Source organism: Corapipo altera, unplaced genomic scaffold (genome assembly GCF_003945725.1).
Source record: "Corapipo altera isolate COAL_440 unplaced genomic scaffold, ASM394572v1 239, whole genome shotgun sequence".
NCBI classification, from domain to species: domain Eukaryota; kingdom Metazoa; phylum Chordata; class Aves; order Passeriformes; family Pipridae; genus Corapipo; species Corapipo altera.
The window spans coordinates 1180238-1197101 of NW_020884938.1; the positions used below are offsets into that span (position 1 = coordinate 1180238).

Consider the following 16864-nt stretch of genomic DNA (forward strand, 5'->3'; position numbering starts at 1 on the left):
ACGAAATTTAGCGGCGCTGAATTGAACCATTTGCACCAAAAAAAAAGGCTCGGCTGGTATTTCCTGAATGCAAGGTCACCGCCACTGTGGCTTTGGGGGAGGAAAAACGACTTGCAGGAGTGGGAAGGAAGCATCCTTGCAAGACAAGAATATATGGCAGACACTCTCTAGTGGGAAAAAAAAAATCATTTAAATTAAACTACTAATATCTATCTGGCTCATAAATATGTAACCCCAGATCCTTCTGCCTTAATTTTCCTCCCCTTTTTTGCTGTTGCATTTTCAGCTTTCCCGTGTGTAGCCAGGCCCCAGTGAAATCCAGAGCCCACCCTAAACTCAGGAATTTCACTCTCAAGTATCTCATTTACACCAGGTCTACCCCGACTTTACACAGCGTCAGTCAAACCTGTGCAAAAAGCTGCCTGCCTTTAGTTCTGGGAAGGTGCTTTTGGATTCCCCAGCAATTTCTTGTGGTTGGATTCTTTCATTCTTCCTCTCAGTGGCAAAATAAATAATACCAGAGTTGTGAAGAGAATATTTGCTACTTTCCTATCTTGAGAGAGTCCCTGCTTTGTGGGTTACAAGCTCTGCCCTGCAGTTGATACATGGTGAAGGCCAATATTGCAGAGCATATATTTATCTTTGTGCTTCCCATAAACTGAGCACAGAAACTTTATCACATCCCTTTCAAATTAGAGGACTTACCCATTTCCTTTCAGGAGACAGAGAGATTACTAAGGGCAAAGAAGTGCCCAGCAAAGTTCTGAACAGAGTTGGACTCGATGGTCTCAAAGGTCCTTTCCAACCTAATCGATTCTGTGATTCTACACGAGGACTTTTTTTTTTTCTCCTTTTTTAAAGACGAAGGTAGAGGAGGATGACTGGAGATGGAAGGCAAAAGCAACTTTTCTGCTTTGCTGGTGACAGGGAGATAAAGCTTAAGAAGTTTTCCGGAGGGGAAAAAGCATGGTAGAAGAGATAAATATTTCTTTACCAAAAAAACCCACAACCCAAAACTTCGCTGTGCTTTGATGCAGAGATCGAAACCAATCCTGCCATGTAGAAAATGGCAGAATGGTGCCCATGCAGGCAGGGAGCACTGAGGCCTTGGCCTTTGAGTAGATTTCTTCATGTTCATGTTAGTGATGGCCTGTTATTAGTGCTACTTAGGTGAAATGAATTGATGGAGTAAGGGACAAAATATTCCAAGTTTCAGCTCTGGCCTGAGCTTCTTTGCACACTTTTTTCATCAAAATGCTGGGCAAAACCATCAAAGAATGTGATTTTCTGCCTCTCTACAGCGGCCATTTAAATCTTGCTGGTTTCAAAAGAATGAGCACGGGATAAAAACCAAACTGTTTTGAAACTTCCATCATTCTTTGCTCTGGGTCATGACTGAAGAATTGCAAAAAATATTCTTTTTTTCTTATAGAATATGTACTGTTCCTTTAGAATCAAGGCAGGGACTTCTTTCTGTAGTTTTTGTGAGAATTCATCCCAACATAACACATTGATTTACTTTTTATTCTTAACAGATCAACACAGCTCAACACCAGCGAAAATTACGATTTGAACCCATTTCTGCTTCTTCTTATGCTTTCTCAAAGGCTAACCTTGGCCCAGAAATGCCACATTTGCTGTATTTATGATGATTCATCTGCCCATCAGGGGGAGCCTAACAGCTCTGAATAGAAAGCTCTACTGGCTGGTAAATCAATTTATTGTCTCCATGCACACCAGCCACTTGCCTCACCTCCAGAAGCCAAGTCAGCTGTGGCATCCGACAGCTTTGCCCCTGGGGCTGTGTCAGCAATCAGTACAACATCAACTGGATAATTAAAACACACCTAACACAATCCCTTTTGGCATCAATCCAGTTCTAGGTGGCTGTGATCTGTACCAGAGGAATGAAAAGCAGCAGCTGCTGGAGCCACCTCGGCAGTGAGGCCAAAGGAAATGCAGGTCTCTTGCACCGTGTTAGACTGGTAAGGGTCTGGGTTCTGGAGATGAGATTGTCACTCTGCTCCTCTTCTCTGGAGAGTAATTTTACTTTGCTTCTTCCTTCCAAGGGGCAGAATTCACACTGAGAAAAAAAAACCCAATCCAAACCCAACCCAAACCCTCCAAGTGACGAGCTGTCAGGGAGTTCTTTGTGGTTCTTACTTGGCATACACTGTAATACTGACAGAAATTTCCCTTTCCCAGTCATTGTCAGAAGGCGCTAAGCCATTTTTATGGTGCCTTCTCCCAGCCCAGAAAAGTGTGTCCAGAAGAGATGGCCTTACAGAGGGATAACCCCAACACACGGTCCTTTGCAGGCAAAGATTTGAAGGGTAGGAGGAAGGGCTGTGCAGCACAGCACAGCAGACAATCCCAAAGGGAATCAAGCACTGCTATCTCCCCCTTGGTGCAGTCTGCCTCCAACAACACCAGCAAGTTAACTGTGGTTTTGTTTTTTTAAGCCAGGTGTGCAAAACAAAGCAGCTTCTACACTCTTCAGTATGGCATTACCTCTATGGCATTACCATAGTAATGGCACAGAGAAAAAGACACAAACCCCCTTATCTCATGCTCTGAGATATAAATTAAATTCAGTCATTCTTGAGACAATATATTGTAGACCTTTCTGTGTATCACAGCCAGGAACAGCAGCACAGAGCTTTTATCAACAACAAACTGTGAAACCTTCTTGCAAGCCTAATTGAATCATCCAAAGCATCCCTGAAAATGACTGCACAGTTACATCAAATAGCCTCAAACAATCCCAAATATTTGGCAACTTGTAAAGCTGGGTTACTTCCTACCTACTCTGAGGATGTATTTTTAAGATACAGATTCCTTTTGAACTCAGTGTTTCCTAAGGGCACCTTAAATTACAACTCAACAATGACTGCAAAGCTTAAATGTCGTGTTTGCACAATATATCTGGTTTTCTGTGAAATAAATACACATTCCACCATTATTTCTCCAAATAACAGTGCTGGAGTATATTGTAGAGATTCTTGCAGTCTCTGTACACACAAGTAATCCCAGTGACTTTGATTGCAGTGAAGTTTTTTAATTTAGCCGAGGTCAGGGGGCACAGTGATAAAGCAATGAATATGTCTTGCTAGACATGAGTTAAGCACCTCAGTCTGAGCTTGTTTTGCAGCCTGCCTTGCCTTAGGCCCAGCTATACATGAGCTCAACAACTGGATGCAGTGCCAGGGACTCCCCTTCTCCTGTGCTCTGGGAATGGTGTCCCTGAGCTGAGCTGGACCACTGCACCACCTGAAGTGAAGCAAGGCAAAGCTCTTCTCTTGTTTTCAGTGCCAGCTCTTCCCCCACTCCCACGGCTGTGCTGATTCTGCACAAGTAGCTTTATATCCTCCTTGACTCAGAAAAGCCAACAAGGTGGCCATCAATCATAAAATTGTTAGGGTTGGAAAAGACCTTGAAGATGATCCCTCAGCACTGCCAAGCCCACCACTAAAACCATGTCTCCAAGTGCCACATCCACAGGGCTTTGAAATCCCTCCAGGGATGGGGACTTAACCACTTTCTTGGCCTTAATCACCCTATTTTCCAATGCTTAACCACCCTTTCTGTGAAGAAATTCTTCCTACAATGCTCAGGTTTTCCTCATCATTAAGGTTTTGCTCAGCATAACAAGAGCCTCATTGTCAAAAAGGTTCACAGAGTTAATATCAGAGGTTTTAGACACAAGCAGTCAAGTTAATACCCATGAGAGGAGCAGTGTCACCAGAGGAAATAGAAATACCTGAACTGTGGCTTTAAGGTGATGGGCTAAATATGAAATGAACTGGAACTTCTGGGCAGTCAATCCAAAGTCACAATAGAGAATTAGGGTCCACTGAGGCATCTGATAACTGAATGGCACCAAGGCAACACAAAGAAGAATCTGACTGACTGAGCAGAGACCTGCAACATAAGCACAAGTTGCGGCAGGTCAGGTTTGGGGAAACTCCTCCAAAAACCTCAGAGGAGACCCACTGGAGGATCTGAACACCAATTATAGGGTTTCCCCGCCTTGCACAAGGCCTGAGGCAGAGGATCTATATGTGAGAACCCTGGACCAAACCTGTAGGAGGGTCAGCTGACCTGTCTGTAGAAACGGATCTGTCACCAAGCTCCAGCAGCCCTGCACCAGCCCGTGCCTCAGGCTCCTGGAGTGGGGGATAGGGACCACAGCAGCAGCTCCAGGTACACCTGGGCTGAGAGAGGTGACGTGTGGGGTGGAAACAAGACAGTTATTGCAAGAGCCATTTGCTCCAGTTCATTAAAAGGCCCTTCCACACCCCAGTTCTGCACATCCCAGAAGATGGCCCTGCTGTGATGGATACGTTGTGCAGCCTGGACTCTGCCTTTCTTTGCTGCTGTTTCTTCCTCTCACCAAAAGAGCAGTTGGTTCCCTAAGCTGCTCAGCCTTCTCACCTTCACCACTAGATGAGAGACCACGGACAGGATGTTATTCTGAAGCTCCAGGCAGCAGCTCTTGCCCAGCTGTTCACCAGACCGTGTGTGGCCGAGTACACCACAGGAACCAGGGCCTGAGGGAATCAAAGGTGGTTGTGTTTCTCATCCCCACCAGCCCACAAAGCTCGACCAGAAGCTGATTTTCTTGTAGCAGGCTCAGCATGTTGGTGCTGTTCTCTCAGAGGGACCTTGGGAAGCAAGAACACAGAAGGTGTTTCACACACAGAGCTGGCTCTGCTCTCAGGAGCTGCGCTGCTTTCAGATGCATTATTTGGAGCAATGGTGCAATCCAGTGGCCAGTTTGGATAGTAACACAGAGATACTGCACAAACTCACCCACTGCAAACCCAGGGAGCACCTAAAGGGAGCTGCAGTACCCCTGAGCCTGCAGAGCAGCAGTGATATCTGTCAATGAGTGACCTTAAAGAGCCGCAGAGAAGCTCCACATTTCCTGAGCAGAGAGGCCCAGGACTGAGCTGCTGGAATCCATAAATGGGGCAGCTCTTTTGAGTCCTCCTACCTCACAGGACTGTACAACCCCCACTGACATTTTTCTGAGCGTAGATCACAGAGGTGATCCTGTAGATCCACTTCTTTACCTTGCTCCACGTGCTCTTGAGGCCTCTCATCCCAATAGAAAACGGTGTAGGCTTGTTATCACTGCTCAGGCAAGGAATCACAGAGGTGAGGCCATAGTAAGGGATTTCTGTGACAAAGACAGTGGAAAATCTTAGTCTGAAGCTTAACTGCTACCCAGCCAGTTGTGAGGAAGGATCTCCCCTCTGGGAATTACCTTTGGACTCCTGAACTGGGAGAACATCATCTGGTGGCAGTGACTTGAGCAAATCTTACATGGTGCTCCTGAAAAGCCTCTGCTGGAAGGGGAAGCACCTATGCTGAGTAGATTCCTGTTACTCTCCACACTCCTACTACTCTGGGTGCTTTTTACACATGCTTCAGTCTGGAGAAAAGAGAGAGGAGGGGCTGCTGAAGGAAGCTGATCATCAGTTTTTAGACCACATGAGATAAGAAACTGTCTTCTGCAATTAGACTGCAACACGAGCACCTCCAAGGAAACAGACCCTGAACCCCAATGAGATTATTGTGATGTCTTTCTCTGTAGTTTGTAGATTCAACAAGCTTGGTCAGAAAGGCAACAGATTAATGAGGGGAAAGAGGAGTCTCAGTGGAAAGAGCAAACAGCAAAGCCATTTTGAGTCTGTCCTGTGTCTCACTTAAGCATGCAGCCTGGCCACTGGCACACTGCTGAGGGAGCACCTCCTTACATGAAGCCAGTGCTTTTGTGACAGTGTCCCAGTGAAGTAGCTGGCAGGGTTACTGTACAGCAGAAGAAATAATGAACCTACAGCCATCTGTATTAGAGAAGACAGAGGGATAACCCCAGCATGTGCCAAGAGAAGAGAAGGAGGACTACAGGTTTGATTTAAAGAATCCTCTTGGAAAAAACCAAACAAGTAAAAAAAACCCCAAAACCACACCACGCATGTAAATCTCTGAACTCTGCTTAACAAGTAAGTGGAAAATACATGACAGTTCCAAGAATAAGGAGAAAAACAACCTTATCTTCCTATGTATGGGACTGTTTAGCAGTGATTTGGGGCTATATTTTAACTCTCCTACAACCTGAACCACGACTGACACATCCGCTGGGAGCATTTGAAACGAAGCACTGAATTGCAGCAGTACCAAGAACCCTCACCCACACATAGCATTTAAGAAACAACTTTTGGAAGATGCAAAAGGTGAAATATCAAATTTGTGCTTCAATGTGAGCAAGCCTTTAGGTGATACTTGCTGACAGAAAGTTGGATTTGCCCAAGTCTGCAGAGTAACCACGTGCATGGTCCTTGAGACTGCACATGCAAAGAGGAGGAATCCATGTGTGGCTTCTTTCCCTGCTCAGTGTGGCACCAGTTTTACTCTCCTCCTTCATCATTTGACAATTCCAGACTGACAGGACCAGATCCTGAGCTGTGCAGAGGCTGCAGTCTCTGATTGCAGGAGGGTCCCTGATGCTCCATGGAACTATCTGGATGGATCCCCACATTGTGGATGCATCTATAGTACCTTTCAGGGCTTGACCCATGCAAGACCACTTCCAAAATACTAAAGCTGTTTGTCAATAATCAGCAACTACTTGTTTATAGGAGGTTGAAGAAAAGGAGGGACTAGTGCTGCCATGGATATGTTTGGCTGCTGACAAAGTAAAAACTCAAATGCCACCTTGGGCCTTGGCACCCAAATCCCATTCTGTGCAGGAACAGAGTCCTTGGTGTTTAGTCCAAGTAGGGGAGAAATCAATCTGGAAAATAACTAATGTCTGGAGCTTGTTTTTCTCGGCACTGTTCCTCATATCCCGGAGAGTGCAGCTGATCCCCTTCCCCCTGGCTGTGCACGGCAGCAGCTGGGGAGCTGCAGGAATGTTTGTGCAACAAAGCCCTTTCTTCCTCCTCTCAGTCAACATGCCCTGGGAATCTGGAGTTTTCTTCAGAAAGCTTTTATCCACTTGAGCCCTGCCTGGTTTGCTCGTGGTGCCACATACTCGGCTGCCACCACTCCTCACTTCAGGAGTGGATGACACAAAAAGCTGTTAAAAATAAATTTAAAAGCCAATTTTGCCAAAGATTGAGAACATTTTGCATGACAAATCAGGGTTTATACTGAACCAGTGAAACTGAAAATGTTTTTCACCCTCACCCTGAGAAATTCCTCCCCTCACAAGCCTTACAAAATTCTCCATTCAGGAGCTGTGTACAACCTTTTTCTTCAGAATAATTTCTGCTCACCTTCCTCCCCTGGGAGGCTCGAACAAGATTTAAGAACAGGGCCATTATGAAGCTGCTGGACAAGATGTGGGGTGAGATATTAGAATTATAGAATCACAGAACAGCCTGGGTTGGAAGGGATCTTGAAGATCATCTCATTCCACCCCCTGCCACGGGCAGGGACACCTTCCACAAGCCCAGGTTGCTCCAAGCCCCGTCCACCCTGGCCTTGGACACTTCCAGGGATGGGGCAGCCACAGCTTCTCTGGGTAACCTGTGCCAGGGCCTCCCCACCCTCCCAGGGAAGAATTTCTTTTCTAATATCTAATCTAAAATGCATTTGAAGTCAGTTGAGTTTTGCCTCAAATGATTTGCATCTTTTATCTGCTCTGGCACCCACATCCCATTCTGCTTCCAATTTTTAGGTGCAGCATTTCCATATCTACTTTTCCTCCTTCATCTTACCCTGTAAAGGGATTGCCTGTGGATACCCCAAGGGTTGCCAACTTTCTCCAGCTTCCTGTAGTACGTTGCCATCCCAGATGATTCCGTACCCACGAGGTTTAAGAATGAACTGGTTTAATAATTCACAGCCAAGGGAGCATTTCTGACAGACAGACATTGCTGTAGAGAACTGGAGAGCACAAATACCACATCTGTATTTAAACATACGCCTGAGGCTATGATCTGAAAGCTCACAAACTAGCAACCTTTAAATCTATATCTGGGAAAAAAAACCAGTTTGAGTGATCATGAAGAACAGAATATTATGAGCTCAATTTTCCACAAAACTACTGCAAGTGGAAAGATAAATTTTCATCTTTGGAAATCAATCCTAATGCCTTCCAGTTTTTTTTGATTGGAAGAGATGAATGAAGTATGAGCAGAGATATTTGATCCTGGGGGTTACTGACTACATTCAGGCCAGAACATGAGGAATTGCAGAGGGAACTATTTAGAGTAATGGGCAAGAAGAAGCTCAAAGCTGGTAAGGCAAAAGTAACATGTATTGCAGGAAAAAAAGTCATGGAAGTGCTCAGAGCTCACAGGGTATTAAAAAGGTAACATCAGCTAAAGAAAGAGAGCTTAGTGACATTGTAAATGTGTCAGTGCAAATCACAATTAGGAGGAAAGACAAAGGCATGTAGATAGATAGGGAATGCGTGATAAATAAGAATTAATTAGCATGTACAGACCTAAATTAGGGATGCAGTTACACTAAAAGAATATGATGGCACCACAATTAAATACAGAAATGTTAGGGGTGCATTGCTAATTCACAGTTCCCCAATCCACAGCCTCCTCTCCTCACTGTGGACGCTTTATCAAAAAACCTTTAAGCAACAGACAATCCACTAAACAATTTGAAACGAAGAAAGACAGGTAAGAACATTATCCCCATGTTCTGAAGAGGTATAGAGCTATTAAGTGACTTAAATCTATGCAAAAAGCCCATGGAGGACATGGGATTAAGGCATCTCAGCCTCTGAGTTCCAGCCCAGCAATCTGATCCCGACTGATCTTCATGGTAAAGACAACAGCGCCCTTAGAATTCTCTTCAAATCCTGGTTTCCAAACCCAGAGTTCAGAGGGGGAGGATTTATAAAGCTAAAACTCTGCCTATTTGCTTTTGTAAGGGAGAAAAATACTTCATAAAAAACAATCAGGAAATAAATATACTTGGGAAGAGTTTGCAATCTTAAGGTGAAAATGCTGATGCAGACCCTCAGAAACACAAGCTTAGCCTGCAGTACCTCATTTTACAAAGACAACTAACTAACAACAAACTTCTGGCAGGTTTATTAGCCCAGCACTTCCATGGCTGTTCACACCCCCAGTTTTCCCTTCCCTCTCTCCCTTTGCTTTGGCAGAGCATCCTGGCAGCTCCTCTCCCAGGGAGGCAATCCAGCTGCAGGCAGGAGAGCTGCCAGCTCCTAACCCAAGGATGCAACACAAGACCCGAGGGGGCACCTTTTGTGAAAGAACAGGCTGTGCTCATTATTTAATTAATTACCAGTCAAGTTACCTGCCCAGAGAATATTAAAATGCCAGAATAATTGTGACATTGAGACTCGGTCAGAGCCAGCTCCTTTCTGCTGATCACCCCAAGAGGTGCCTTCTGAGGGTGGCACAGAGAAGGAGCAGCTTTAAGAGAGGCAGGGGATTGCAGGGAGATGACTCATTAGCCTAATTGATGAAGCCAGTCAAGTTCAACCCATGGTTTTGATGGGGCAACCAGGCCAACACACAGCATCTGGGGGAGTTCATGTCTGCTTTTCTCTGGTATCCTGGGACCACACAAAACATTTTGAACTGCTTTCAGGGACTTCTCTCAGTAGCTCGGGGAGTTCAATCATTTGGTGTCACCTCCACCCCCCAGAGATCCCTCATGTGTCAGTAACATCAGAGAACAGCCCTGAGGTCCTCCAGGCCAGATGGAGTGACCACCTTGGATGCCTCCAGCTGCTCTTCTCCAGTGGGCTGGAAACTGTGCCAGTGCAGCCCAAGAACCACCAGGTGGCCTGTGGTTTCCTGCAGTTAAGGCAAACTGCCTCAAGCAGCTCTGAGCTGGATTTTAGGGGACACAGTGGCCCAGCTGCTTTCCTGGCACCCATCACCCTGCACCCAGCTCCAGGTGCTGGCCAGCTCCTCCAGTCTCAAGCACCATCTCCTCCCTTCTCACAGAAGAAAGAGTCTGAAACCACTGAGCATAGCAAGCTGCTGCTGCTACCACACCACATGAAGAGAAAGGGATGCTGGAAGGCTCTTTGACACAAAATACATTTATTCTCCTTTTAGAAGTGTGTTTTTTCCTTTGGGGAAAGGTGCAAGCAAGACTTCAGCTGCAAACCAAGCATTTTGTTCTTCTGGAGAGCACAGCAGCACTGATTTATGTATTATTAAAATGGCTACATATGTTCTTTGCAGCACTGCTGGCTCAACTGGTATCTGGGTTTCTGCTCCCTGCCTCCGAATTTTGGTGCTTTTCTCAAAGTTCTGGAATGACAGTCACATTTTTGTAGACCAGAGCTCAAAAATAGCACTAAAGGTTTTCTGACATCATAATTTCCAAGGTGTTCTTTGAGCATATTATCATAATAAAGGGGCAATCCATACATGTCCAACAGAACTGTAGAGAGATCAGTTATTTTCACACCCTCACATATCTGTATGGTGGCCCTAGAAGGTGGCCCATAGCTCTCCTGTCACCACAGCTCAGTTGTTCAGGTGTTTTGTTTTAGTCAAGAGCCCCATCAAAACCAGAGTGCCAGGAGCTAACTGAATAATGGGAAAGTCATTTTCCCCGTTTGTCTGACAGAAAAGGCCTCTGTTTGGGCAGCATTATCTGCAGCCAATTATTCTGCTCTTTCCAGCAGTGCTCCAGGGAGCTGTAGCACTTCTCCACAGGGCTCAGCAGCTGTTCATTAGGTTGGTCTCCCAGCTCCCCTTGCTTGCTTAATGCTCACCCTGCAGTGCCAGATGATAGGAGCAGTACCTGCTACCTGTTGCTCTGTGTTACCCCAGTAGGGCTTTGGAACCTATCCCAGCCAGGGAAAGAGCAGAGAGCTTCGATTCTTGGATTAGGATACAAAATGCCACGATTTATCACAACGAAGGAAATGTGGCACACTGAGAATGCCCCCTTGGGGCAAAACTCCAGTACCACTTGTGCACTGGGACACTGCAGCTGGAAGCTGAAAAACATCACTTCATTAATATATTTTGGCAAGAACCTGCACTATTCTCTTTGATACACATCTTTCCTTCGTAAGGACTCCCTGGTTTGTCTCTAAAACCACCTGTCTGCAGTGGGATCACCAGTAGGAGCATCACAAATTTGGGTGGTCTCTCTCATCTGTGCAACATTTACAGCCAAGGAACACTCCTCAGAGGAGGATTTTGACTGTGCAAGGTGGGAGAAGTCAATTCATTGCCAGCATTCTCTTCTATCAGAGGGGAGGGCACTAACCATGCAAAAGCTCAGGTGGGAAGGGTCCCAGCAGTCCTCTTCTCCCTTGAAACTGTGCTTAAATATTCCCCAACAATTAAATAAGCTTATGACTCTTAATACATTTGTAGTTCCTTGAAGGAAAAAGGTCTGCAGAGGCCTTGATCCACTAGATTTTTTTATGTTTTCCTGTAGAGGTTTGAATCTTATCTTTGGATTTTCCTCAGAACACGGCTGTGGATACCCTTTTCCTCCAAGTCAAATAATAATTCAGAGGTGTAGTTTGGTGCCTGCTTCCTAAACCATTTCATCTGTTGGACCCCAAAGATCCTCCCAGGCACCAGAGCTGGTCCCACTGAGGGCATGTTCCGCTGCCTGTTGGTGTTCAGCCTCCTCACTGATTCTGCCCCACATTGTGTGTTCCCTGGCTGAGGTTTGAGACTGTTGGGACAGTAGGAGCGATTATTTATCAGTTATTTATCTCTGCCTAAGAGAAACTTTTCAGTATGACTTAAGGATTTGACAGGATTTCTACTTCACCTCAGTACCCTGTGCATCAGCCCTCGGACACAGCTCTTACACCACCACGTTACTGGGAGGGGGAATCCCAGAGCTGGGACTGCTCAGCAGGAGAGGGGCTGCAAGGTTCACACTCCCCAAATATCTACACATAACTGACAGCATGTGCATTATGGCATGTCTTTAAGAATACAGATATATAATTAGGATTTCCTCCGAGAGGCCTTAATAAATTGTCATTTATTAAGGAAACAAGTACTTTGAATTGCTGTGGAATCTCTCTGCACAGGAGCTGACAGCGCAGATTTCTTGGAAGTGTCACATTCAGAGCAAATTAACACACAATTAAAAGCCAGTTTTGAGACAACTCTCTCACAGACACCAAGCACTGGCTGTGACACAGGACATGAGACACGAGGCATCGCGTGACATCAGGAAGCACATTTCTGTTTATTTGCCTTTCTTCAAGAACTCTCACTCACCATCAGGCCAAGGAGTGCATACAAGATGTACAAGAGAAAGATTAAAAGAGACTTTATCACTGTATTCTGTGGTATAAAGGCCCACAGCCTCTGGGGTTTGGTTGGTTGGTTTTCTTTTTTTTTTTTTAAAGGATACGTTTTTACCCTGGCTGAGGTGCTACAGTTCAGAGAACAACCCGTTGTCTGCAGGAAATCTCTTTAGAAAATTAGAAGTGAGCACAGCTATTTGCTGGGCTGTTTTACTGAACAAACACTGCCAGCTGCACTGAGAGCATTTTACCAGACACTTGTCAGCTCCTGAACGCCCCAAGTTCATAAAGACAATAGGAAATCCGACTGCAGAGTGAGAGGGAGAAGTGGTCGGAGTTTCCCCCCCCTCACAGCAGATTCCCGCCTGCTGCAAACTTGGGTTTCATTAATTCAGCAGAGCTCTGGTGACCCACAGCAGAGGTTCTGCCCTGGAATAAACAGCTGGCCCACAGTCTGACTCCTAGTGTTAGTAACTTCCATACATAATACTAAAATCCAAGGTTTGTCTCCCAGTCTCCTTCACATGATGCTCTGCCTGTTCACGTCCACGTTGTACGCCGAGGAATTGGCACAGCCCCGGCCGAAATCGATAAAAATGCCTTCGGAATCCGAGTCGATCGACTCCAAAATCTGATCCACTATGTTCTCGGGGCTGGAAGAGGGAACTGGAATCAAGGAAGGGTCTCTGTCCAGCTCAAAAGACCTGTGTGGGTCGTCCATGGGGTGGAAGAGTCCTTTCTGCTGCTCGGCCGTGCCCAGCTTGCCGGAGCACTGCCCCGACCCGGCGCTGGGCCGCTCCTGCTCCCCGGACAGGGAGCTCTTCGTGGTCGTCACGGAGCTCTTGGAGCCGTTGTCCATGATGGTGGTGAGGTTGGAGTAGCCCTGGAGCTCGAGGCAGGAGGTCATTTCGGACACGGAGTGCCTGCGGATGCCGGTGCCGTTGGAGGCCATGCCCTCCGTCTCGTACTCGGCCACGGGCGTCAGCAGCGGGTTGTTGTAGCTCTTGGACCTCACCACGGGGTTCTTGGCCAGGACGTCGCCCGACTTGGAGCGCCTGAAGAACCTCTTCTCTGTGAACACAGGAACACCCAGAGTCACACCCACAAACTCCGTTTGTACGGCACTAATAACCACGAGTGTTCAAAATTCATGAGCCTTTTCCTAAATGACAGAAACTTTTACACAAGAACACGCTTCACTGGTTTTGTAGGTCTGCAGGCTTCACATTTCCTGCTTTTCTTCAGCACACTGAAGCCCCCAAACCTATCTTTACAAATAACAGCTTAAATTCGCTTATATTTACACAACTTCAGCAGCTGGAGCAGAACAGTAAATATTGTGGGAGAGGTGACATAAAGTTGTAAATATTTTCTTTATTCAAGAGCAGAAAGTGCAGTTCTGCTCCTGTTCAGGCTACAATCATTCTTTTCTAGCAGTTGAATTTTAAGTTTTCCACCTACCCTGGGAAAATCAAGTCTCTTTAAATTTGGGGCAATGAGGATTAAGACAGGCAGTCTTTCTATTGGCTCTGGAAAAATTAGATTCAAAGCATCATTCAGAGATCACACATAGGGAGAGCACCAGGAGTGTTTGGAAATGTTAACTGGAGGGCAGTGCCCACAGGAACCTATTTTTGGGGAACAAACCTGCACTCAAAGCCAGTGATTGCCCGAAAGCTGCTGTTAAGCAAGTGGGATTTTTCCAAAAAATAGGCAGCAGGTGGCAGCACGGGAGCATAGAGCTCTTTCTCCAGCGGTGGTTTAGGGCTGGAGTGCTCTAAAAATCACCACCAAGCAAACTTTGTGCTCAGACTCACTCGTGCTAACAAAAGAGAAAGTGGTGTGAAGAATAGGTCTCACTTTGGAAGCTTTCTTCCAGCTCCTCTCATTTTGCCAATCCATGAAAGGGGCATGGCTGGAGCAAGGCATCAAAACACCCTCTGGAAGTCAACCACAGGCACTGCAAATACACTGTCTGCTTTAAATCAGGATGCTGGTACATGTTCCCTGCAAACCATGCAACTTCCTTTACAAATGCCAGTCTTGTAAAATTATATGTAATTATGTGCTTACCTGGACACAAATTCCAATCACATGCTGTACTACTTAAAAAGCCAGTTTCTGTACTTAAAACTGTATTTTGCAGTTGTCCCTGTGACAGCAGTGAAACATCTGAACCAAGTTCACTTTTGGACTTTTGCTTTGTTAGGAGTCTGACCTGGCAAACAGAGAAGGTTTCCTGGGGCTGCCCTGCCACAGGAACTCTGGCTTTTGGTCACAACATGTCACGTGTTGCCAAAGCAGCTGGACAGAGGTGGATGCATCAGTTTAAAAGCAGCAGAGACTCCAGTACTCAGCTTCCTTGGATCCAGGCTCAGTGACTGCAGTCAGACCTATTCAGAGGTTCTGCTACAGCTCCACACCCCAGACCACAGCAAGAGGCCCACCAGAACCTTCCTATCTTCTGCAGTCATGTAATGCAACATTTATTTTCTAACAGTTCATTTCACTGGTGTTTTATTCTCTTTGGGTGAGTTTTTTTCTGTCCTGACATACAAAAGCTTGTATTGAGAAAACTGTCAATTTGGGGCTCCATTTAAATGCTTGTGGCATTTTAGTGGCAAGCAATGAATACAAAGTAGTAATTCTGAACCATTTTCCATAAATAACTGGCCTCTATTTATTCACCTAAAACTGATTTGTTTCTTAAACTGCAACACAACCACTTTTCCATTCAGCTTCAAGGGAAAATCAACTTCCTTACTGACCGTTTCTGACAAGCAAACAGATTAAATTGACTGCAGAGAAAACACACAATTGAACTTATTTTCCTCTCTGTTTGCTCTATTCAAGCAGCCCATCACAGCATTTACATTAAAACACTCAGGTGCTACCACATTTCCTATTTCATTTACACTGGTTGTATCCCTCCTGCATTTTCAACAGACTGAATCATTTTGGGGGATATTCAAAAGACCTTCCTTCATCTTGGCCAAATCTTGCCTTCACAGAAGTCACAGGATGCTTCAGAGCTCAAAGAATCACACAAAATAAGCTGGAGGGGACTCCAGAAGGTTCTGCCTCAGCCTCTGGCACCAGGCTGGCCCACGTTTACCCCCCCTGCTCCTTGTGGATGTTGATGTAGGTGACGTGTATAAAGTGCCTCACAGTGAAGATTTAACAGCCTCCAGAGGCAGTTCACGTGACATTAGAGATTTCTCCTTCCATGTAACCTGAATTTCCCCTGCCTTGTGTGGCTCACTCTATTTTTCTTACCTCCACTGAGATGGAGAACACCTTATTACCTTCTACTCTGCAGAAAGCTTTTACCTGTTTGAAGGCTTATGCATTAGTCTGCTCTAAGATAAATTCCTGCTCTCTTCCCTAATTTTAGCAGCCTTGCAGGATCTTTGTGTAGTAATGAACACTAATGAACTACTGAGCACTTCAGAGGGGGCTTCTTGCTTCTTCCTCTCCCTGTCCATAAAATACCCTGTGTTAAATCTGTCTTGTTAAAGGCAGAATGGAAATGCTAAACACACTCTAGATTCACTTTTACTGATTTTTATTACTGAGCACTGTTATGATGATCCATTTTCATCTTCTGCCACTGGCAAGTTTCACTGTGACTCTGCACATTGCAAAGAGCGTAGAAAAAGAGCCTGACTGCCTCCTGTGAGTACTGCAAGTTGTCTCTTGTGAGGATCCTGGCCCTGCACAGAGCAAGGTTCTGGGGAAGCCTCTGTGCTGTGCCAGACAGAGCCCAAATTCTTACCCAGGATGCAGGAAGAGTGTGTGAAGGGTCCGTCGCTGGAGTACAGACCGTACGTGCCCAGGTAAGGAGACACGACCTTCTGGATCAGGGATTCCAGCTTCAAGTAATCTTCAGTCACACCTTTTGACTCGTGAACCCCCTGAAAAAGAGAAAATACCCAAGATGAGCCCCCTCCAACCAGGAGCTTTCCTGGCTCACCAGGGCAAGCATTCTCACTGAGCCATGGCAAAGGTGCACTGTGATCCAGGTTTCTTCCCACAGCTGATTCCTCACCCTGTAAAGCCAAGAGATGTGACTCAGGCCAGAGCTACTTCCAGGGCATTTAAATCCAGGAAGGTGTATCCTCCTTAGTGCAAAGGCACTCAGGGAGGATGGAGGGTCTGGTCCAGTGAAGAGGAATTAGAAACATCCCCGGACTATTTGCTCATTTACACTGGCTGTATCCTTCTTGCATTTTCAACAGACTGAATCACTATGGGGGGTATTCAAAAGGCCTTCCTTCATCTTGGCCAAATCTTGCCTTCACAGAAGTCACAGGATGCTTCAGAGCTCAAAGAATCATAGAAAATAAGCTGGAGGGGACTCAACTCCTGAACGACAGCGTCTGGTACCACAGGGTGTCACTGCCACCTCAGCCATACCAGCAGCATTAGGGAAAAGGTGAAACTGAGACCCTCAGAAGTATTTCTTCCAGGGTATTTTCAACAATAAATATTTACAGTGAAGAAGCTTGTTCTCCTTCCTCATCCCTTCCCTGGCACTCGCCATTATTATCCAGGCAAAAGTCGCATAATTAGCACGGTAAGAGTCACCCACAGGGAAAATCTTTGGCCTTTAGTTGTTAACTC

At 45.8% G+C, this 16864-nt stretch overlaps 1 protein-coding gene across 3 annotated transcripts in view; it reads right to left on the reverse strand.

Moving 5' to 3' along the window:
• Positions 1–12158: 12158 nt before the first annotated feature.
• Positions 12159–16864, reverse strand: part of PRR5 (proline rich 5) — a 73693-nt gene continuing 68987 nt past the window's right edge. For all 3 annotated transcript variants that reach the window (XM_027660760.1, XM_027660761.1, XM_027660759.1), the window contains 2 exons: positions 16017–16155; positions 12159–13312 (listed from right to left, as the gene is read on the reverse strand). In XM_027660760.1, coding sequence (XP_027516561.1) covers positions 12762–13312; positions 16017–16155 — 690 coding nt within the window. In that variant the 3' untranslated portion in view covers positions 12159–12761. The remainder of the gene's footprint in view (positions 13313–16016; positions 16156–16864) is intronic.